At 43.7% G+C, this 23515-nt stretch overlaps 1 protein-coding gene across 1 annotated transcript; it reads right to left on the bottom strand.

Moving 5' to 3' along the window:
- Window positions 1-1681: 1681 nt before the first annotated feature.
- On the bottom strand, window positions 1682-23280 carry PDE6B (phosphodiesterase 6B, cGMP-specific, rod, beta). Its single transcript, XM_010159239.1, has 22 exons — window positions 22713-23280; window positions 20455-20607; window positions 20029-20118; window positions 17420-17560; window positions 16316-16390; window positions 16167-16231; window positions 13869-13935; window positions 13674-13721; window positions 13350-13499; window positions 12662-12805; window positions 12033-12098; window positions 11277-11423; window positions 9482-9589; window positions 8602-8711; window positions 7333-7420; window positions 6965-7065; window positions 5467-5574; window positions 5067-5130; window positions 4276-4350; window positions 3266-3349; window positions 2851-3007; window positions 1682-1740 (listed from the first exon to the last, which is right to left on the bottom strand). The coding sequence occupies exons 1-22, from the start codon at window positions 23121-23123 to the stop codon at window positions 1682-1684; spliced, it is 2511 nt and encodes an 836-aa protein (XP_010157541.1). The 5' UTR covers window positions 23124-23280.
- Window positions 23281-23515: the final 235 nt, after the last annotated feature.

A 23515-nucleotide genomic window follows, 5' to 3' on the forward strand; every position in this document is an offset into this window, starting at 1 on the left:
CACTCCTTGTGTCAGAAGTTTGGCTAGAGCACCCCTGCATGGGGCATAGGGGCAGGAAGCTCAACCTGCTGGCTTTATTTCCTGTAAAGTGTTTCAGCGCATAAGGATATTTCCTCAGCATTTAAGTGTACAGTGGCTTGTGGTGATCTTTAAGAGCCCACTGCTCACCACTCTGCAATACAATAATCTTGTGGCATTTTTCCCAATGAAAAACATGACTTGATTGACATTGTCTGCTGTATGACGAAAGCCTCCAGCATGGCTCTTAATGAAACGAGACATACAGCATGAAGTCATTACTAGTGGCATATTTAGCTGTCATGCAAGTGGACAGGTTTCTGTATTTTCCTGAATGACAACCTGCTGCTCACAGAATTGCTGTGTAATGATAGAGGATTACAACTTACTTACTTCACTAGTTTGAATGCGGATAAATGATCACCAGGTATCACCATAGCTCTAGTTTTCCTTTTACTTGCAGTAATTTTTAGTGCAAAACAAGGTACTGAATGGTAAAAGCACTGAAGGTAGCAGGAGTAATAGAAGAATAAGAAGAAAATCCCCAGCAAAACAGATCTCCAAACACTTTAAAAAAAAAAAGAGAGACAGAGAAAGAGGAGCAGAGAAGGGTGTCTCTACTGCTGCAAGAATGAGGCTGAATGTTCTAATATGGTTGCATGAATAAACATGAAACCTAACTTTTACCTGAAACACAAGAGTACAAGTCATCAGTCTTTCAAAGTCTGAAGGGGAATCTAAAAATCAGACTTCTCAGAACAGGAAGCAGAAAGGAAGGAGGGTTGGTACTGATCAGAAGAGGACTGCACTAAATAACATTGGCATTATGAGGCAAACCAGAACACATTTAGGAGTTGCCACGATTTGGGTTGTTTGGGTAGCTGGAACTGCAATGGGTAATGACAATGCTGTCTTCTTACAATCATGCATTACAGAGCAAAGCCTCAGTTAAGCACACAGGGTGGGTCCTGCTCGTGAAGACGGCAGCTACTGGGTGTGCACGAATGGTTCCATGCTTTGGAGCAGCAACCTATCCCAATTCTTGAAGTGAGTGCAAGACTATTAGCCCTGCAAGTGTTTCTTGTAATTACATAGGAGTGTAATTTATTAGAGCAGTTCAAAAGTTTGCTATGGTAAGGTTTCTTGCTTTATCCCTACCCACAGATTTCTGTCTCATATCTTCACACATTCAGGCTTAGATATGATAAATTTGGCTCTTCTTCAGTTTTCCTACTCTGTGGGCTATGGTTGCATACAATGTCAATCACATGGGGTTGTATGGAGTAGGATATTAATTCAACTGGCCCCATCAACTTTGGGGTAACAAGTGTTTCAGTGCAGGAGAAATGCTCTTCCATAGTCATGCAACCTGATTTATTGGCCCAAATGTTGTTCTGACTTGCCGTATGCCATCTGACATCAGGTGCGTTAAATGGAGCAAGAGACAGGACAGAACTGGCTCGTCACCATCAGAAAGAGATGCAATTAAGGCAAACGAAATCTAGCCCTTCCCTGGTTGGTCATAAGCCTAATTAAAGTAGCAGAACAGTCCAATCAGGAATGTATTTATATGCTATGTTATTGGTGTTTTCTTTTTTTTTTTTTTTTTTAAAAAGCATGGGCATTCTCATTTTGGGTGGCATATATTGCATTGATAATGAGTCTAAAGTATGCTACAGGTCTTGGAAGCTGGAGCTGTTCCTCCATTACAGGTTATTCCATCTGCCATATAAAAAAAAACACAGAATTAGAGGTACAGTTATAAATGTCCTTCTCAGTCATTACAGGAGTTTCCTAGCACTTTTAAGTTATCCAGTGATGACCTTATGTAGGTCAGACCTATGGTACCCATATCTACAGCTGCCTGCTGTTCAAAGTAAACCTACATGTAAGGCTGCTTGGAAAGCATGTTTCAGAATTAGTAGAAACCTTCCTCACTTAAATACCGATTACTTAGTCAGGAGATAATTCTTCAGAGGTTTTCCAAATCATGGCTAATATGATCTAATATTTTAAGTACGAATTAGACTGGGATAAGACATCAAGACAGCTCTAATAATTTCTAAACTGTGTCATTTGAGGAATGCCCACCCCATGGGCTGTTGGGATTTTGGTCCAGTTTGGAACAAAGGGAGACTTCAGAGGCAGTCCCTGTGGAGTGGAGACACTAAGTTCTGATGGATGTTGGCTCAGATACTTAGGAGAGGCCAGGAGAGCCTTCTGCTTCCACCTTCCTGAGAGTCAAACAAATTCTCAGGCTATCAAAAAAGCTTTCACCCAGTGCCCATTGCAGCTGATGGACTTCAGTGTTACCCAGGCCTGCAGAAGAAGAGGAACAGATTTGACCACAATAAATTGCTACTAGGTAGTACTACTTGTTTGCTTCTAGATAGTACCTAATCTGGGCTAGAAATGGGATGAATTGTAATTCCTCATGTGTTCTCCCTCGGCATGTGTTATCTTTTCCTAAATCCTTCTGCTTCATGACCTGTTGGACAGCACATCAGAGAGCCCCTGCGTCCAAAGGGATCTCTCCCTGCTCTTTTGCATGGACACATGTATACTGCAAAGGCATGTCCCCAGCTGCATGGACACTCATGCTGAATGTAGTCTCACTAGCTTCTCCTGCACTAGCTTCTGGGATTTGGAGCAGGTGGCCTTTCTGACAGCTTGTCGTGGTGCCAAGACAGGGTGTCTTCAACCTTGCCAGCAGAGCAAAATTGAGGGAACTTGCTCTGCGCATCTGACTCTTTGCCATGTCAGCAGATCTGGGAGAGTATCACATAAGTATGTTTTTGAGTTAGGAATGACAAGCTAAGTATTGTTTCTAACCTTTCTTTGCAGCCATCTTCTCTTCCTCTTTTTTCTTCTCTTCCTCCAGAGCTTTCATTTTTGCATCATAATCATCAGCACGGGTTTTCCACTCGTTTCTGTTGTTCAGCAGCCCATCAAGCATAGGCTGAATTTCCTCATGGAAACGGGAAAATTCCTGAGCAAAACACACCTGTCAGCACAGCGCAGTGCTTGTTCGTCATACCCCAGGATGGGGCCCGACACCTCACCTCCCAGGGAAAGCGTGAATGGTCCAAAAAGGGGACCTTGCTGCAATGCCCTGGAGAGGGGCAGGTGTTGCCTCCTCTGCCCTGTCCCTCTTCCCATGAGTGGTGTTGCTGCACTGGGATTCACTCACCTGGGATTTGCACCCCTGTTGAGAAGGATGGGGTGTGCAAGGGTGTCCTTCGCTTACCTTATAGACAAATGTGCACACAAAGTCGATGAAACCCACTTGAAGCTTTGGAAGCTCAGCAGCTTTCCTCCTGTCCATCATGGGCTGTGGGAGGACACAAGTTCACCATGATCTACAAGAACACTTCATTGAAAAAGACATGTCTATTTTCTCCCCAAAACTGCCTTGCTGTGTCAGCCTGGAAGTTTTGCCATGCTGTTCACAGAGGCTGTCCATCACAGCCCTCTTCCTGTGATGCAGAGGAGCAAAAGTGGGCTTCTTTCCTTTGCCATTTTAGCAGAAATTTTAGACAGTTATTTCTGTGGATGGGGAGGAGAAAGAATTTTTCTCTTGCACCTCTCAACCAGACACCTGAGAGAAGATTCATTTTATAAAGTGCTAAGGAGGTTTTCAACTCTCTAAAACATAAATTGACATGGAATTATATTCTTATAAGGTTTTATTGCTTACCGCATCATTTATGATGCCTCTGCAAGTAAAAGGGGTGTATAAAAGCGTACTTAAAGAAAACCCAAACCACACAGGTGGAAGCTGCACTGAAAAATTACTCTTGGCTCTTTCAATGCCAAATTTAAGTATTTGTTACTATAGCAGAAAAGACATGTTAAGAAACACTGCTTTAATGCACTTCCATTTACCAGAAAGAACTTCTGGACTCTACAAAGTTTGTGTTCATGGTTTTTCTCTTTATTGGAAACTCTGCTTTCCCCTATGATGTATGTATTTCGTTTTCCTTTTTTCTGTAAGGGACCAGCATGAAGTCTCCAGCAAGACAGTCACTCCTGGCTGGTTCACAGTCACTGGGACCCAGCTAGCTATGTGACGAGCTGGACAAGAGGTCCTGTCATAGAGGGTCTTCCCTAGCTGAGTATCCACTTTTCCAATGGATTTTGGCAGGCATGGTGATTTCCGGAAGGCTCACAGCACTCTAAGAGCAGCATTGCTTGTAGTAAGTCTCTGCTGAGACTTGCTGTCTGAACTGAACTGTCTGCATCTTGCGTGGTACTTACAATAGGCTGTTGCTGAAGGACGCTTATTTCTAGGTCTCCTTGCTCCCAGAACTCAGCTGCTACCAGGAGAGCTACCTGCATTGCCAAGGAGGGAAAAAGAAAAGTTAACACTGACTTTGGCTTTATAACCATGAAGCAAATCTCACTTCAAGCCCCTCTGATGCTTCATGTCCACCTCCAGTCCCAGCCTTTCTCCTGGGAAAGGCAGCAGTGGCAATGGGATTGCACCTGTGTAGTGACAGCTCAACAACCTTACCGCATTGAGGCTCATTAGTCCACTGCTCACCTATTAAGAAACTTTCCCAATGTGTCCCCCTCAATTATTTGCTTCTTGGTTGAGGCTGCCTATTGCAACTTTCAGAGTTAGCCTTTCTCCATGCCCAACAGGACGGTGGGTCTTATTTCTCTTATACACCTTTAAATTTTAATGTTTCTTACTTAGCAATTGCTCAAGTACAGCTCAGGAAGGAACTCCTAAAGGAAATCAAAAAACTGAGCAAACAGCAGGTATTGCTGTAAAAAAATGCTACCTGTATGTTACACAAAAAAATCCCCACTTTAACGCAAGAGGGCAAATACTTGGAGTTCTCTTATTTTTTTGGTAAATGAATTTTCTACAGAATTCACAACTACAGTCTTAAAGATTTGGTTATCCATCAAAACCATAGTTATTCTAATGTCCATTTTGTAGTTTTGGCAGAAAACTTGGATTCAGCTCCCAGGCAGCTTATGAAATTGTATTACTTTGAAGAATAAGATAAAGAAATCTAAGAGTATATCAAGCACCTGACCTTACTCTGGACTTCCCAAGGCTTTGTGATTGCTGACAAATCACAGGCAGTCATCATCATGGCCCTAAAAACAGGAAAGGAATGAGTTTCTTCTCTGCAGCATGCAGTGTACCCCTTGCAGGCTATGAATGCTTATGCCCAAATAATGAGTCAGGTAACCCCCAGTGCCTGCTGAAGTGATAGATGACTTGCTGTAGCAGCCTTGGCTGTGGCTGGGACACTCATTAAGAATTGCTCTCCTGATTAAAATACATTTATACTAAGGAACTGCTTGCTTCTAGCACCAGGATGTTTGCTGTTTTAGTCATTGCTGGGCTGAACTTCTTGACTTTGGAGTAACATTTTTTTGAGCTCTCACCAGGTGACCACATCACTAACCTTTCGAGAACCGATTACTCACATGACAACCTCTTTCTTTGTTGTCTCCAGGGACAGGTATTCAGTCCAGGCAGTCATGTTATCGTAGGTCTTGGACTCATCAACGATCTTTTGAAACATTGTTCTCTTTCTTTGGGGAGGTGGGGGAGAGGGAAGGAAAAAAAGAAAGAAAAAGCTCCAAAACAAGGAAACAAATGTGTTACAACCAGATGGCTAATCCTGGTACCGATAACCCTTCCAGAAGGGTTTCCAGTAGTTGCTGTCCTGGCCTTTAGGTCCTCAAGGACGCCCCCTGCAGCAAAACCAAGCACGATCACCTGCTTCTCCTAAGTGAAGAAAACTATTGTAAATGACTTAAAGGTAAGTATAGTGGTGAGACATGAGCAGGAGTTTGAAAGTATGAGCTGCTGAAAGTTATGTCAGCTGAGAAATGCTTCCACCTTCACTGGCAGCACAAGAAGGCTTTTTCCCTGAATGTTAAGCAAACAGATGAAACCTAGAGCGGGCTGGAGTATTTGTAAAGCTACTTGGCTTTATATATTTATTCTAATCTTGTTAACCTTATTTATATAACTAAATATATGTAGCAAGTTCTGGGAAGGGGTTTATGTGCAACACACTCATGTTTTGAGTGGCATGAAATCTGGAAAGATCTGCTGTTTCAATGCTAACAGAGAAGACATTTAGGCCAGATCTATAAAGCAGCTTGCATACATGTTCTGCCCATTTTGCCTGAGTCTGATCTCAACCAAGACTTCACTTGCAGATGATGGAAAAGGAAGGCATAACCTTGTAAGCAAGTGGTGGTGTGTGCTCCCATATAGCCATCCTACCTCCAGAGTAAGAGGGCTGGGTATTGCACTCTCCCTCATATTCCTCTTTTGTGGGCTGTTTATATATTGTGTAATCATTCTTCAGTGCAAAACACAGAAGCAGTCCGTGGTCTCAGCACTGCATTTTGAAAGCTCATTTTGAAAACTCCTTGCTAATTTGGAATTCATATGTTGTTGAATTCAAGCCTTATGTCCCAGGAAGTCAGTGCATGCTGTTCTTAGATGTTTGGCATTTTTGGCTTTTGGGTGTGAAATAGACTATGAACGAGATACTCGCCTACAATGGACCACTTGTTAGTTGAGTTCTGCTGCTCCCTCAGAGACGTTAATGTAGCCCTGGCAAGGCCATTTGTCATCTGTGAGTATTTTTAGTGCTGAAATGCTAGGTAAAAAAAGATAAATCAGACATCTCCTTCCATTAGGGGATCATATAGAGACGTCTTGTTGGAAATAGAGGATTAAAAAGCCACATATGTGGTCTAATGAGTAAAAGTTTAAAATTCTTTTGAACAATTCGAGTTCTCCCCACCAGCTGTGATGTCAGCACTAAAGGCAGCCTCCCAGAAACAGTGTCTGAGAAGAGGATTGCTGCATGAGGGGGGCTCTTGGAGCAAAGCATCACGTTTTGTCTTTGCAAAGTACCAGCTGCTTTCTGCCCTTCACACACAGTGTACATGACCAACTTACTTGAAATAGAGTGCCAGGTCTGTTGCTATAATGGCAATTTCCATCAGGTGAATCATGTGCTCATGCTGTCTGCGGTTGAGATTCTGACATATATTCAGCGACTGAAAAGCAAACAGAGGAAAGGGAGCTGCAAGATCCAAGCACTGTGTTATTGTGAGTTACTGGCCATCTCCCTTTCTCAGAAGTGCTCACTGGTTTTTTATTTTAATAGCTTCAGCTATTATTCAGCTTCAGGAGTGAGGCAGCTGCAGTTCCTCAGGTATTCAAACCAGAGAAAGGTCTTGTGCTAAGCACACAGCTCTGTTGCTGCTAAAAAACTTGCCTGAATATAAATTATTTATATCCTTAAATTACAGTTAATCACCAACCTCTTCAGAGAGCAGGAATTTTCCAAATTCCAAGTGATGTCTCTCTAAAATTGAGGATCCATGAAGTTTAGCTAAAGGATTTTGTGATCTGGTTGCATAAAGGAAAAATTAAAGATGTTAGTACAGCAATTTTAAAAATAAATGTCCCATTTTATATTTAATTTTGTCACACACACAGAAGTTCAACTCATTTTGAAAGGCTTAAGAGTAATATTTTTAATAGCTAATGACTTCAGTCTAGTAAAAGACTTTTGACACTGCTTACAGCTGTTTGGATGCTGTATAAAACAGTCCTCCAACTACAAATTTCACCCAAAATGTTGTTTGTGACTGGACTTCTATTACTCAGCATAGGAAGGTTGTCTAATTCCTACATGTTGGTAGCTAATAATAGGAACAAAAAAACCAGCTGCCCTTAGACACTTTCCTAGCTGAAAAGCAAGACCTTCTTGTATCTAAAACACCAGCCAGCTTCACTTACATATTTCCAAAGCTCTAGAAAACAGTAAGACAGTATAGACAAGAAGCATTGCAGAAGAGCTGCGATCTGACACTACTTTAAATGAGCAACAGAGGTTTGACTGGTCAGTGAAACCATGCAACTGCGTTTCTGTAGCTAGTAACTACACACAGAGAGTAGCACCCTCACACTCACAGCGTATTTTGTTTCTGCAGGTGGTGAGGGCAGTGCCACACATGGTGCTTTCTCCATAGATACCTTCCAGCAAAAATTAGGCTTCTTATGTCCAGGATGCCTCTGGTGGCATCCTGAGTTTCCTATGATTCCTAGGTTGCCCAGAGAAGCTGTGGATGTCCCCTCCCTGGAAGTGTTGAAGGCCAGGCTGGATGAGGCTTTGAGCAACCTGGTGTAGTGGACGGTGTCCCTGCCCATGGCAGGGGGAGGGGAACTAGATGGTCTTTAAGGTCCCTTCCAACCCAAACCATTCCATGATTCTATAATGCTGAGACTACTGAAAGCCTGCACTGCACTTGTTCCACCCCATAACAGTAATGTAGAGTGTTGCTTTAACCAAAAGAGGTTTGCTGGAAGGTAAAGCCCCCAAAAGCACTGCAAGATTTCAGTTTCCCCACTGGCCAAAGCATAAGCCCAAGTGCTGTAGCAAGCCGAAAAGCAAGGTTATTTGCAAAACAAGGTTGATACTTGTGCATATAAACCATTGTTGTACTGGAGTTTGGTGTCATCACAGCCTGATCCCATTGCACGCAAGAGCAACAGTAAATGGTTTGAAGTGGTGGGACATTGCTTACTTCATTTGGTAAAGGTTGTTGGTTCCCCTGTGGTCAATATCATGGCACAGAGCAGCTGTCACCATTGCAAGGGCTTCGAGGTCTGTGTAGTAACGCTTCAGTTTGCCAGTCTGGAGGGTGAGAATTTGCATGTCATCTGTTAGTGTTTCTTACAGGAAAAGATATTGATCTGTGACTACTCTGTGCTGGGGATCTCCTCATCAAAGCAGTCCAAGACAACTGAAAATACTTATGAAGCTAAATGCAATAAATACATGGTACACTTAGGTTAAAATGAGGAAGCAGCTGGAGACCAAACATTTCAGACACAGGTAGGCATGCATATCATGCACGTGTGCTTGATGCCTGCCTGCGATGTTGGCTAATTGCTGCTGTAGCAGCCTTGTGCCCTGTTTTTCTTGTTGGGGCACCTGTTGCCCTGACAGCCTATGAGAAATGGCTGTCACATTCACACTAGCAACAGACTATGCCTTCGTCTTTCCTGACTAGAAAGGAAAAGTGTGACATTGTCTCCATCCCAACTAACTTCAGTCTGGCTCTTACAGTCAGAACTATTGCAGGAAGGGGAGTCCTGTAGATTGTCTCCCCAGCCCTGCAGAAGGATTTAATCTGGATGCTACTCAACACAACAGACATCTGTACCTATGAGTATTAAAGCACTCAGTTCATTGGGTGGTATTGGCCGCGGCTTGTGCAATGAATGTAAGTACCATCACTTAAGGCAAAAGGAGACTGCATGTAGCAGGACCTGTGCTAGGAGTGACAAACCCTCATCCCACACCAGGATTCAAAGGGAGCCCTGCCTGTCTCCAGGGCACAACAGAAGACCTCCTGTAAACAAAGCCGTGACACAGAACTAACTGGGGTGGTGTTACCTTACCATCAGGAGCGTGAACATGGTCTGTGCGACGTTGAAGCCATGGCGCCAGTTGTGGTAAGTTATCTTCCGGTAGCCTTTGCTGACGGAGTACACAAATCTCACCAGAACCTGCAAATGGGGGAAGAGGATGTCAGTTTGTGTGATGAAGCTGCTACCTGATGCCCTTGCAGTAAAGACCTCGTACAGAACTCACGGTTGAGGTTTAGACCACTTTACAGAGGTGGCCCTAGAAAGAAATCACCAACTCTAATGTCATCAGGCCTCACTGATGGTGTTGCTATAGTAAAGTCTAGTGGAGAGCTAAAGGGGACACTAAAATGTAGGTTGTTGCTTTCTAATATCTTTCTCTCTCTCTCTCTCTTTTTTTTTTTTTTTTAAGATAAATAAAATCACAGAGATGCCTGTGGGAAAACAAGAAACAGTAATGTCTACAGCAAAAGAGATTTCATCCTACTGTTTTGTGTTTATTGAATTTCTGTGTTACTCTATGTTGTCACTCATAAGATTTGTCCTTCCCATTTCCTGTGATTCACTAAAACTGGTATCTCTCTTCAAGAGATATGTCTCCATATGGACTAGAGATGGGTGGTGTTTATATCACCTAATCAATTATGATGCAGAGCACTAAATAAAAAACCATTTTTTTCCCTCTGCATTTGACTTCTCTATGTGTATGAGCTCATGTAGCTACATAGGTTTTCTCATTAGAGAGCAAATTAATCATGGATGAGTATGCATTATTAAGAATCTCAACTGCTCAGAGTGGCAGCAAGGAATGACTTCTTTTCACACTTGTATCAGGGGTTAGTTGTTCCAGAGTAGATATTTGAATACTTTTTGACACTGACATGCTCTAAATGAGAAGCATAGAAGTAATTCCCATTCAGAGCTCCCTCTTACTTCCCATCTTGCCTTTCTAGGGTGAAAACTCTTCTTGCAGTTACCTCCAGATCCCACTAGATGGAAATAAACCTCACGTGATGTGCTGAGAAGTCCTTTGCGGAGCAGCAGAGCTGCGGAAATGCGCTTCACAAGTCATGCAGGGGAGTGGATTGTGGCAAAAGCCATGAACTTGCACATCAGGGACTATGGGGTCCTTGTCCCCACAGGGTGTCAACGTTCCCATCGCCAGCAATCAGGAAGTTGGGACCACAAAATGAAGGTATGTCCATGTGCAGGGGGAAGAAAATCAAAGGGACCTGCTAGTGTGGGTTTCAGCATACCCCTTCTTTCCCATCCATGGAAGTGTTGAAAGCCAGGCTGGATGAGGCTTTGAGCAACCTGGTCTAGTGTAAGGTGTCCCTGCCCATGGCAGGGGGGTTGGAACTAGATGGTCTTCAAGGTCCCTTCCAACCCAAACCATTCTGTTATGTGTTGGCTGAGAGCTATGGGGTATATACTACACCAAATGAAACACGCATACATGTATGCACTGCCCTGTGTGCCTGGTAACTGTGCTTTTACACTGCAGCTGTGAGTGGCATTAGAAAGAGGAGGTGCAAGCAATTTTTTTTTGCATAGCATAGACCTCATCTATACAGACCAGATAGGAAACCCACACCAGTAGCAAACAACTCAGGGCTCCAAATCCGCTTGTAGCGACCAGGGGATTTTAAAGGAGGCTCCCTGCCCTTAGTGGGACAAAGGGGCCCAGGACGCATGCCTCTGTCCCTGCAAGTCCCCATGAACCCAGTCCTCTGGCCTCTCCGTGAGCTGAGCTGTGACATGCATGGGGACCTCAGCCATGTGGCGAGTCTGCTGGTTATCCCAGTCCCTGGGTGTTGACAGATCCTACCTCCTGTGGGATTTGGAACTTTTTCACCACGCCCAGCTCGTAGTACATCTGAATGCCACACTTCACCAGCTCTAGCTCGGTGCAGTCAAAATCGGAGAACCTAAACTCATAGATTTCGAACTTGGTGGGCCCTGGGAGTTCTTCTTTCTGTAAGAGAGGTGGGATGGTTAGTTGCTGTGCTACTTATGCCATCCCTAGAAACACCTGGAATGCATTTTGCTTAATGAAAATTTATCAGTCTGATACTGCTGGGAACTTTTCCTTTTAGAATGTAATACATAATTAGACTGAAATGCAGCTTTTCATGATGATCTCATTAGTGGGGAAAGAGGGTAGGCATTTTTGGTCAAGGGCAAGAAATATCACTTGATTTCTGTTAAGCACTTTTCTTGTTGATTTTATACAGTTTAGAGGCTCCAAACTTGACAGGGAAGATTTACAGCCCTCCATATTTACTCCAGAGAACAAAATGCATGACAAGTCAAGGTGGCTGTTGTGTTTCCAGATGGACTTTGAACCCCTAGAGATAAAGTGGCAGAGAGCAGGTACTCCCTGGGAGCTGGGGACGGCATTTGCTGCCACCTGGTAATAATAACCTCAAACTCCCACAGCAGAGTAGGGTAGGGTATACTTTGCATTCACCCTTCACCAGGTGCCCTGTCAATGTGTACCAGTGTGCGCACACTGGAAACTCTTCCCTGCATCCACCCAGGCTGTTTGCCAGGGCTGTCCATTCCAGTGGTACATTGCTCTTACCAGGATGCTTGCCAGCTCCTCTTCCTCACACTCACTTGGCTCCTTTCCCAGCTTTTCTCTTGTTGGCTGCAAAGAGCATGGACGTGTTAAACTGACGATCAAAGCCCACTGGACTTCGCACTGTGCAGCTCTGGGGCAGGTCCCATATGCAAATTGTGTTTTCTTCCTGGACTTTACTTCTATTTCTGGTCTTTCAACCCATTCTTCCTGGTAAAAATGTTCTCCCTTTCCTTGATTTTGGATCACATTTCCCCCACTTGCAAATGTCCCCCTAGAGCTAGTGTTCTAGTTAAGTCCTCTAACTCCACATCCTCCGCACTGAGGATGTTTTGGAGAATAAATCCCTACAGCAGTGCCCTGAGTAGCACTTTCATGAGCCCACTTCCATGGCTGGCTTTGCTGGGGAAATTAGAAAGGACACAGCATAGCAGCATGCCGAGGTGGCGGGCAGACCACAGAGTCAAAACAAGGACTTGTTTTGCTGCCATGCAGTAACTGGGGCTGTGGGTGCTGCCTCCACACTGTGGTGACTGGAAGCATTTCTGTGCAGTGGGAGACCTGTCTCTGTGCCATAAGTCATGGGCCAGGCCAGTACACTCAGGGGTGTGCTGCACATTGTAAGGCATTACCAGAATTTCCTGGATTTCATCCTTGTCACATTTCACATGGTAAAGCACCATATCCTGAGCAATGTCCTTCCGGTTCTCCAGCTTGTTCATCTTATCGTACGTGTCTGTGTTGAGTACAGACCAACCCAGGAATTGTGTCAAGGACTTGAGGAGGGGAAAAGAAGGAAACGGTGAAATAACAAAAATATCTGGTCTTCAAAGACACAGAAATGTCAAGAGATGAATTCCTATATTGGACTGAAACTATAATAGAAGCACTTCTAAGCAGCAAGGTTTCCAATTACAGCTGCTGGTGGTAGATTCAATAGCTGGCCACCCTTTATATCTTAGCTTCACAGAAAATGTCTGTGTAATTTCTTGAGGGAGTTGCCCAGCCAGTGTGAACCAGCTGTCACATACAGGAACACAGGCCAGAATGGTCGGGTTAGTACTGTCGTAAGATGCTCATGGCTAGGTGTCTAATCCAAAGATGCTGAAACAAAATAATTCAAACACAGCTGGGTTTCCAAGAATGAAAAAACCCAGTATTTCATATAGTTGCTTTCAAAATTTTCAAGCTAATGCATAACACCTCTATGAGCAACAAAGGAACTTACTCAGCTGCAAAACAATGGGGGACACAATAATATGTGTACAGTGAGCAATAATGACCTTATGAACTACTTCTATTCGCAACCAGGAACTATACCTCCATGAGGGTCTCATCCTGCTCATCAAATGGTTTCCCATCTTTCCTATTATAAAATGTGACAACACCAACAATTTCTTCCTTTTTGTTGACTATTGGCATGGAGAGAACATTTTTGATAGTCCATCCTGATTCATCTAGAGGACCTTCCTTGAAGCAATAGCAAGCAGAAAGACACCATGTACTTAGTGTGTTTTCTAAACACATCAGCACTCCCATTTTACATCAAGACTAAATAAATATTTATATGACTAATATTGACTCTAAATCACATTTCTACAAACAAAGTAGGATCCTTGATGTGACTGGAAGTTTTCACAATACCTGAAAGTTAAACATCTCATCTGCAGCAGCATTCATAATGTTGCAAATCTAGGGGATCACACAAAAGAAAAAGTTTTACAATATGGGCAGTAAGAAGTTAAATACCAAAAGAAAAAAAACCTGAATTAATGAGAAAGCAGTGTTAGTATAACTTCATCTCAGAAAGCCTTGATGAAGCTGAAGTTAAGTACTCACAAATCCACTTTCAGCCACATAGGTTGGCAGTCCAGTAACTAGCGCCCAGTGATCCGGGGTAGGATTTCTGAATGAAAGAAAAATACATAAGGAAAATTAAGAATATACATTTACTAAAGAATCATCATGGACCTGAAATGTATCCAGCTGATTCCACAATCCACATGTGTATGTTTCACCCTCAGTTACTTAACAGCCCTGTTGCTTTCAAAGGACCCATGAGTGCAAGCAAAAACTTGTTATTGTTATTGGGAGTGGTCAACATGGATTCACCAAGGGGAAACCTTGCTTGACCAATCTGGTAGCCTTCTACGATGGCATGACTAGCTGGGTGGATGTGGTGAGAGCAGTCAGTGAATGTTGTCTACCTCGACTTCAGCAAGGCTTTTGACACTGACATAACATCCTTATGGGTAAGCTTAGGAAGTGTGGGTTGGATGAGTTGACAGTGAGCTGGACTGAGAACTGGCTGAATGGCAAAGCTCAGAGGGTTGTGGTCAGAGGTGCAGGATCAAGCTGGAGGGCTGTGACTCGCCCAGGGCTGGGTACTGTGCTCAGTCTTGTTCAGCATATTCATTGGCTTGGATGAGAAGACAAAGCATACCCTCAGCATGTTTGCTGATGATACAGAACTGAGAGGAGTGGCTGATATGCCAGAAGCCTGTGCCACCATACAGCAAGACCTGGACTGGCTAGAGAGTTGGGTGGAGAGGAACCTAATGAAGTTCAATAAGGGCAAGTGTGGAGTCCTGCACCTGGGGAGGAATACCCCCCTGCACCAATACAGGATGGGGGCTGACCAGCTGGAAAGCAGCTCTGCAGAGAGGGACCTGGGAGTACTGGGGGACAGCAAGTTGACCATGAGCCAGCAGTATGCCCTGTGTCTAAGAAGGCCAATGGTATCCTGGGATGCTTTAAAAAGACCATGGCCAGCAGGTCAGGGGAAGTGATCCGCCCCCTCTTCTCTGCCCCAGTGAGGCCACATCTGGAGTACTGCCACCCAGCTCTGGGCTCCTCAGTTCAAGACAGAGACGGAACTACTGGAGGGTGTCCAGTGGAGCACCATGGAGATGATCAAGGGAATGCAGCGCCTCTCTTATGAGGAAAGGCTGAGAGAACTGGATCTGTTCAGCCTGAAGGGATCTTGTCAATGCTTATGAATATTTAAAGGGTGGGTGTCAAGAGGACAGGGCCAGACTCTCTTCTGTGGTGCCCAGGGACAAGACAAGGGGCAATGGGCACAAACTAGAATGCAGGAAATTCCATCTCAACATGAGGAAAAACTTCTTTACTTTGAGGGGGCTGGAGCGCTGGAACAGGCTGCCCAGAGAGTTTATGGAGTCTCTTTCTCTGGAGATATTCAAAACCCAACTGGATGCTTTCCTGTCCAAACTGCTGTAGGTAAACCTGCATTGGCAGCAGGGTTGGACAAGATGATCTCAAAAGTCCCTTCCAACTCCTACCATTCTGTGATTCAATAGAGAATAACTCATAAAGTATCACAGTCTGCAGAGACTTAAAGACATTCCTGGGAGTGGGGACCTTCAGCACAGAGAATAATAGAAGAAAGTTCCTTGTTAAGAGTGTCTGCACTGCTGTACCTAATCAATGGGGGCCTTTCTTGCAGCAGTTACACCAATGCAAAGCAATGTGACCAGAACTGGGGTAAACTCCTGTTATGTCAGATTAGTCCAAGGTGAGCAAGGCTCCTCTGAAAAATTCAGTGGCAAGAAGATAGGGTGGTTTTCAGAAAGAGGGAGTCTCAGTGTAGTGTCAAGGGGAGGAACGCCGGACGCAGCCTTCAGATGGTGTCAGTGAGCAGAGGATAAGAGAGAAGAAAGGAAGTTGGAAAACAGGCAGGGGAGCAGGAGTGACCGTGAGACATCAGGAGGGTAGCAGAAAGGTGAGGAGCAGGCTTGGGACATGGGGTGCCTTAACACATGGGCAGCCTGGATGGGCTCATCGCTGACACAGGGTGGGCACCAAGGAGGAGTGATGCCTCAGCCTGGCAAGGAGAGTGGCAAGACTGCAGGCAGTCAAGGCACTTCTGCACCTAGAAAGAACCACTGGTTGCAGTGACTTTTGGAGCCTGACTTGCAAGCCAGTATCCCAATGTCATGGAGGAAATCTTTGTCCCACAGAAATGTGAGTCAAAGCACCAACTTACGTTCTGTCTCTCTTACTCAGTCTGCTATTGGTCCTTTGCATATCTCCTCAAGAACATCTTTAAAACATGGGGAACCTTGGTTTTAGCTACACTCCGAGTAAGTACCTAGCATACAGAAACTGGGCACTTACGGGATGACTTTAATGTCTTCTTTTCCATGTAATATATAATCAATGACCTTGTAAAAGACTATTTCCTACAAATAAAAAGAAGAGAGATGTTAAAATTAGTGTTGAGGCAATCCACAGGAGAGAGTTTAAGAGATCTTGTTCTCACGTACTCTGCCATCTGGGGTGCGTGGTCCTGAGTAGGGGGGAACTTCTCCCAGCAGAACTGGCCACAGGTCAAAAAATTCCTGGTTTTAAAATGAAAGAAGTATTTTCAGAGTAGAAATTGCGTTCTGCCTTGAGCCTCAATGTAACCACTGGTCTACCATGCTAGTTTTGGTACTGTGTAAACAAGGCATTAAATAATAAGACTAGACAGCAGAATGGTATATCTAAATCAGAAAGTGTCAGGTGCATTATATGACAGTATATAGTCATATACTGACTATACACGGGGTGCTGCTTCATTCAGTGAACAGCACAGTCTGTACTTGCAGAGCAAATGGCTATGTCAGTATTCTTCATTTTCCAGAGTGTAGGGCTTTCCAGCTTGCTAAAGTAAGATTTTTGTGGTTTCATTTTTCTTAGGCTACATTATAATGCTGATCAAAGTGTCTTTAGCAAACTAATGATCTTTCAGTACACCTCTTCATAGGACAGCATGCTATAAAGGCTCTGGAAACATGGTGGAGATCAAAGTTCATGATAGCCTCAGTCAGCCTGACAATGGAATAAAGCAGGGCTTCTCAGACTATGTGACTCCCACATAAAGCTTGCCAAAAGAGCAAAGAATTAGACCAAATCAGAACTGCATAAGTAACAGTTTCTGTCAGCTTCTTTTTGTGAAGCCAAATTTCACCTAAAAGCCAGATAACATGTACATGAATGAGTCCTTGGGGAAGGTGGCTGATTCGTTGCTTGGGGGTTCCACAGGTATCTCACTATACTTCTGAAATCCACAGACTTTGTGAGTCTGTACTTATGTTGCAGGCTTTGAGTAGGGTTGCTGTGGTCAGACACGTTTGCCCTTTCCTTCTCTCCCCAGCCTCTGGCTCCTTCAACAGTCCCGTTACAGTGGTAAGCTCTTCCCTTTCCCTTTCTTTCCTTTCTATCAGTCTCTTCATTTGCACAATGGAATAAAAAAATGTCAGCCAAATCAGGAATAATGACTCAAAGCTAGCTTGCACTTTGGCTGCCCCAGTAAACCTATCTCCCCACATCACCCCTCAGTGGGTAACAGCAATGGAGAGAGATGTACAACACATGTGAACACTTGCCTTCTGCTTCGTCATGTCCAGCAGACCTACAGAGTACCGGTCACAGTTCAGGTATGCTCTCACTGTGTAAAAAGCCTTGTGGAACTGCCTCTCAATGTCTGTCAGTTCCTCAAAAACCTTATTAGCCGACCACAGCAGCACCTGCAGGATAAAATTCAAATGTAAGCATAGTCTCTCCTTGAGAGCTGGGCTTCCCAAATGTGTTTGGAGTAACAGGGAAACAACTGGGGCTTTATACTACTTTTCCTGAAAAGTGCAATAGCAACCTATACTGCAAAATGTAAAAGTACTGCTTATTCGTATTGGAATTACCAGGAAAAAATGCACTCTGAGGAAGAGTCAGGTCATCACAGAGTGCTATGTAAAAGTCCAGTCTGACAAATATAGCACAAAAAAGGAGCAGTGGCAGATAAAAAAGATGGTCCCATTTACATTGTATACCCATAAGTAAAGTCTTGCATCCAAAACCACAAGAAGTATCCCAAATTCCAGAGGCTGGAGTTGGAAATACCCAAACTAACACTTTCCTCAAAGTCTTTGCACATGTGTTTTGTGTGTGGATCAGCCTATGATGATTCCTTTCCCCATTCCATGCCCCACAGATGCTCCCTTAAGAAAGCTGTTGTTATTAGGCCCTTTCACTTGTAAAAATTGGAGTTATGCAGCAAATTATTCAGGTATTTCTGGCAGCACAAGAAGGGTCTTTGTGGGCATAACAGAGAACTTAATTTTCTCTGAAATGGTAAAGAAGCCATCTGCGCAATTTCCTAGCTTAGCTAGTGCATGTATGCCAGTATCTGAGTGTGTGTGCTTTGCTTTCCAAGACCAGGAGACTTGAGGAGCTGTGCTTCAGAGATCTGAAAGCTGCTACCTGAAGCTGACAGGACACGTGCTTTGAAGAAGTACTGTTACATGGCCACAATCAGGAAAAGTGTGTCTCACCTCTTCATCAAGCACCAGCAGACATTTTTGACAATTCTGAGCTGCATCAGTCTCTGTTAATAATTCATAAATTGGGACAACTCTGCCACTCCTAGAAAGCCTGAGGTGTTTAGTGTCACTTGGCCTCTGAGCATCCCTCAGATAGGATAGTGGTGTTGTCATACAAACCATTAGAAGAAAATGAGCAATTGTTTATTTTTGGCATTTTACATCATGCAGTGAGTAATGCTGAAAGCCACAAGCCCATTGAGGAGGACTGAAAGAAACACTTAAAGAGTAGCCAATTCATGGAATGATGTAAAGAAGTCAGGCAAAATGTGTTATACAGTCTTCTAATAAGACCCACACAGTATGTAAGCACAAGTTGGCTTTGACCAAGCCATTTTACTTATAGCCTTTTCTTTTACATTTTACTTCCAGTGTTTGAAGCTGTGATTTGCAATATTAGCATGCTAGACTACCTCTGAGAATGTAATTTGCTCACTCTGTACTTCAGCACTTTAAAGTCTAACATAGTGTACCATGTTAACTCTCACACAGACCTGGAGATCTAGATGGCTAAAGGTCTGCCAGTTGAACTGTTGGTAGAACTAGCAGTGTGTTTTGCATCTCATTCTTGCTTTCCTCCCTTCCTGGGGAACCTGCTGATGCGGCAGTGATATACAAACACAGGACTCCTGGGTTTAGCCCCACACCAGAGCACCCTGTGGGAGGCGTTAGGCCTTCCACATTTTGGGTCTCCACGTTGTCTTCTAGTCCCTTCCTTACCTCCTGCAGTCTTACTGCTAAGCCCTCAACAGGAATAAACCTTCGCTAGGTCTACTCTGGTTGAATTATTCAGCATTGTTAGATGCCCGACTTTCATTCATGGTTTTGATTACTGAAAAAACTAGATGAAGAACATGAAATAATGAATATCATGAAAATATAAGTTCTGTCCTAAAGCTTCTAAACTAGACTTCCACTCTCTATCCGTTTTGCTGAAACAGGCATTTATCACCCATGGGAACCCCCACTGGAGACAAGAGCATGGCTGCCTTGAAGCACATATATGCAACTGTGTGTCCTCTTCAATGACAACCAGTTGTCTGCTGCAGAAAGTGATTGCATGGATTCACATCCCTCCAGTAAATACAAGAGTCCTTTCATAACCCAGGTCATGGACAAGAATGGTGGCTGAACTGTTTCAGTTCAGAATACCCTTAAAACCCTCACTGATGTTTATTTCTACTGAGGGAGGCCAATGCAACAGGCACATGAGAATAATTTTTCTGGTGCTAGGAAGAAATTTGATTACCTTTTTTAATAGCCAGATAAGGAAAAAAATACCACATTCTTTTTTGGGGGGGGAAATCTCTTGGTGCTGCTGGCTGAAGTGGTTAAATGCCTCAAGAGTGTATCAGAGCCTGAGTTCAACAAAACATCTGGAGCTCAGTCTTGCTGAAGCTGGTGCCACTGGGTCAGCTCCTGCAGTTTTGCTAACAACAGCAGGAAGATACTAATGAAGGATGCTGGGGAAGGAGCAATATCTGAAAGCAGATGAGAGCACCTTTTTCTTTCTGCTCTTCAGGCCCAAATCTATGAAGCACATTAGCTACACCTTTGAAATCAGAAGAATGCACTCATTTAATTTTGAGAAACACCTCGATCTGCATTTTCACTCTTACCTGGCCTCTTCGAGTCTCACAGTTGTGAAGGTAACTCAAGTGATAAATTTTCAAGTTTAAGGAGGCAAAATTCAGGTACTTCAGAAAAAGCTGAAAAGGCAAACAATGAGATTGAGTCAAATGCAATAGCAGCCTCGTGTATACTGGACTTCATAACACCCCTTTAACGACATCATGGTAATTCCCCTGGATAAATGCTATGCTTTGCACTGGTGTGAGATGAGGCTTATCCCACTGTAACTTCCCTGAAAGATTTCTGAGATAAGCATCCTCATAATAAGCCTCTTCTGTTAGAGGGTATATCCCTTGTAAGGAAATTTGCACCAGTGGAGATTCACTAAAGCAGACATCCCTAGTGTAGCAGAGTCTGTGCTACACGGCAAAAGCAACAACTGCTTGATAGAAACTGAGCTACTGAGCACTTACTGTTTCATCAGAGCTGGTGAAGTGTGGGCCGTTCAGCTTATTAATAGCCAAAATGACAGCAACTAAATCTTTGCCGTTCAAGATGGGTGTCGCAAGGATGCTTTTCGTAGTGTAGTCGGTGAGCTCATCAACAAAGGGACTGAACTGGGCACACTGTTCAATAGAGAATTTACAAATTAAGCATTTTCCACAATGTCTGTAGTCTTAAAACCAAGTTAAAGCACTGACTCTAAAAGAAAGCTGCCTAAAAAAAGTTTTGCCTAAAAAATTATCGAGGAAGAGAAGTGAATTAGCAGAAAAATGGACAATGTACGGGTGATGAAGCCAGTATCAGGATAACTGGCCATGGCTTCCGACTGCAACATGTGTACTTTTTCACTTTTTACAAAGATCTTGCAAAGCTTTAACATTTCAAACTCTGTCAGAACAAGAAGGCTCTCCAGTGGTCATTCTCAGATCACTGACATCCTTCATAGTGCCTCCTCCATCCTTTCCTCCGACAGGCATTTCCTTCCACCTTGTGCATGGGATGGTAAATGGTAGGGAAGGTATCCCAGTGGAGGATGCTGCTGGCATCAGTGATGTGTGGTTCCTGACACTGAGAGCCACCCATCCCACTCTGCCCCAGGACCATTTTGGCAGTGGTGGCAATGTGCAGATAGCATTGCTAAGGTTGGGGCTGCCCAGGGAGCTGCTGATGAGGGATTCACCATTCAAACCACTGGGAGAGTGCTAGGTCATGTGGCAAGGGCAGCACAAAGGGGACTTGACCAGTTTTTCCTTACTTGACTATCACTCTCCCTGCATGCCAGAAGAGAACGCAGCAGAGAAAGGGTAGTGTAAGGAAGGTAGGGAGCCCATCACCTTGCCTGCACAGGGCCTTATTGACACCTTCATCACCTGCCAGTAGGGAGTGCAGGGACAGTCTTGCTGACCCAAGGTCTTCTCCCTGCTCACCTCAATAACTTGTCAGCTATAAGTTCTTTTATTTGGGTTAATAAAAGCCCACAGTTCTGATCATACTCAGAAGGCTGCATCACTCCCTAGTGCACCTTCTGCCCATACCTGCCGCACTGCTGATCTTCCCTGTCAACTGGGGTAGACCAAGCACTTAGTTTCTGAGTTTCCTTCAAAGAAATTGCCTTAATGCAATGCCTGGAAGCACTAGGCTTGGAGTGCAGCAATTGGCTCACAGAACTGAAATCTTTCCATATTCTTGGAGAAATGCCTGAAGCCAGAGATTTTTTAAAAGTTTGTCACATTCTGATGCTGCCCACACCCTGCCCTCTCCCATACACATACACACGAAAAAAAGAAACTGGTTGCAAAACCAAATCAATGTCTCTGTCTGCTCTGTGGAGGTCAAGGAAATCTTTGCTGAAGCATTTGGATATGCTCATATTGAGTAACAAATGGATGGATAAACAGATGGTCTCTTTGTAACTAGCGAACAATAGATGGAGTAATCCCAAATGCAATATTTGGGTCACATGGATTTCAGTTTTATACCTATGATTAGAACAAGCGGATTGCTATTGCTGCCATTCAGGTTTACATGATTCAACCCAGTGGTAAATGTTGTGATGAAGGCATAAAAATAAAATATTAACATTCCTTGGTTCCCTCCTGGTATTGCAGAGTGCACTGTTTGCTTAAGGAGTTCTTTTAGTCAAAATTTGTCTCTTGCTGCTTCTGATGAGAATCACCTGTACACAGGTTGCAGTTAACCCACCTGCTCTGAGGTCTGCCTCTGCTGGTTGATAGAAAAGCCTCTAAATGCCCTTGGCCCAAGTTTCATCAGAGAGCAAACATCTTCAAATGTCATTTGTGGTGGAAAACCCTTTCTGGACTTGCTGTAAAGGATTTCTCTCTCTGCCAATTAGGCATGGAATATAAATGTGTGTGGAAGATTCCCTGGGTGTTCTGTGCAGATCTGACTGTACCTCACTCTCTCTTCTCTGATGGACTAGATGTGATTTTTTTTTTTTTTTTATTTAGACAGGCAAGGTGTAACAACACATTTGTTTGAAGGCATTAACACCCAGTGTAATTAATATGCTTAGCTTCACCTCACTCCATAAATGAAACTGGAAACATCTTACAGACTTGCTACTGGTGCTTTGGTTTCCAGTACACAGCTATTACACCACAAGAGATTTGGCCAACCAAGAAGATGTCCTGCTACCTCTTGACCCCTTTGTGCTAGTAAGCATGTGAGTCTTTCTTCTACCAAGTGAATGAATAAATGGCAAACCTACCTCACTGACATCCTTGATGTTCATGGTTTTCTTGGTTTGTGCAACATAGCCTACAATGCCTATGTCCAACGGATAGACAATCTCGCAGTCTGGGGAGACCAGGCATTCCTCCAGGGTGCTTCCCTCTTGGATGTTGAAAAGCCTTGTTGCCAGTTCAGGCGTTCCATTTCTCTGCCTGTACATGAAAAGACTACAGCGGTCAGCATGAATAAGTGTCCTGATTCTTCTCAAGGTCTTGAAAACAACTTTTTCCATGTTGATGCTTTCTTGCATGTCTTGGATCAACTCAAAAAGGATTTCACTCTCATTGTTATCCGAAGACTCTGTTCTTAGTTTCTTCTCAAAGTACTGCTTGGCAAAAGCAGGGTTGCCATCAAGAAATTTCTCCACATCGTCTTCACTAATGCTCATCGTGAATGCCCTGAGTGTTGTGGTAGGTAGTAGTCCAAAGATGTGGTCTGTGCAAACAGCACTCTAATTTCTGATGTAGTTCCTAAATTTTTGCAATAGAAGATGTTGCTTCTAGAATGACCAAGGGTGAGGTAACACTGCAAAGAGAGCTTGTCATCAGGAAGAGGTATTCCTTTATAGTGCCGAAGGTGAGTCTGTGGGAGGACAGATCTTCTCAACCAAACAGATTAGACGACCTCTACAAGAGCTTTGGGTCAACTTTCTTCTTCATAATCTAAATGCAAACAAAAACTGAGTACTCACAATATCTGAAAACACTCTTTTCTCTCCTGATAAGCAGAACACTTACTGAAACAATTATATTGAGGAAGCAGCAACAGGGAAGAACTGCA

Source organism: Eurypyga helias, unplaced genomic scaffold, assembly GCF_000690775.1.
Source record: "Eurypyga helias isolate BGI_N326 unplaced genomic scaffold, ASM69077v1 scaffold12339, whole genome shotgun sequence".
Classification (NCBI taxonomy): domain Eukaryota; kingdom Metazoa; phylum Chordata; class Aves; order Eurypygiformes; family Eurypygidae; genus Eurypyga; species Eurypyga helias.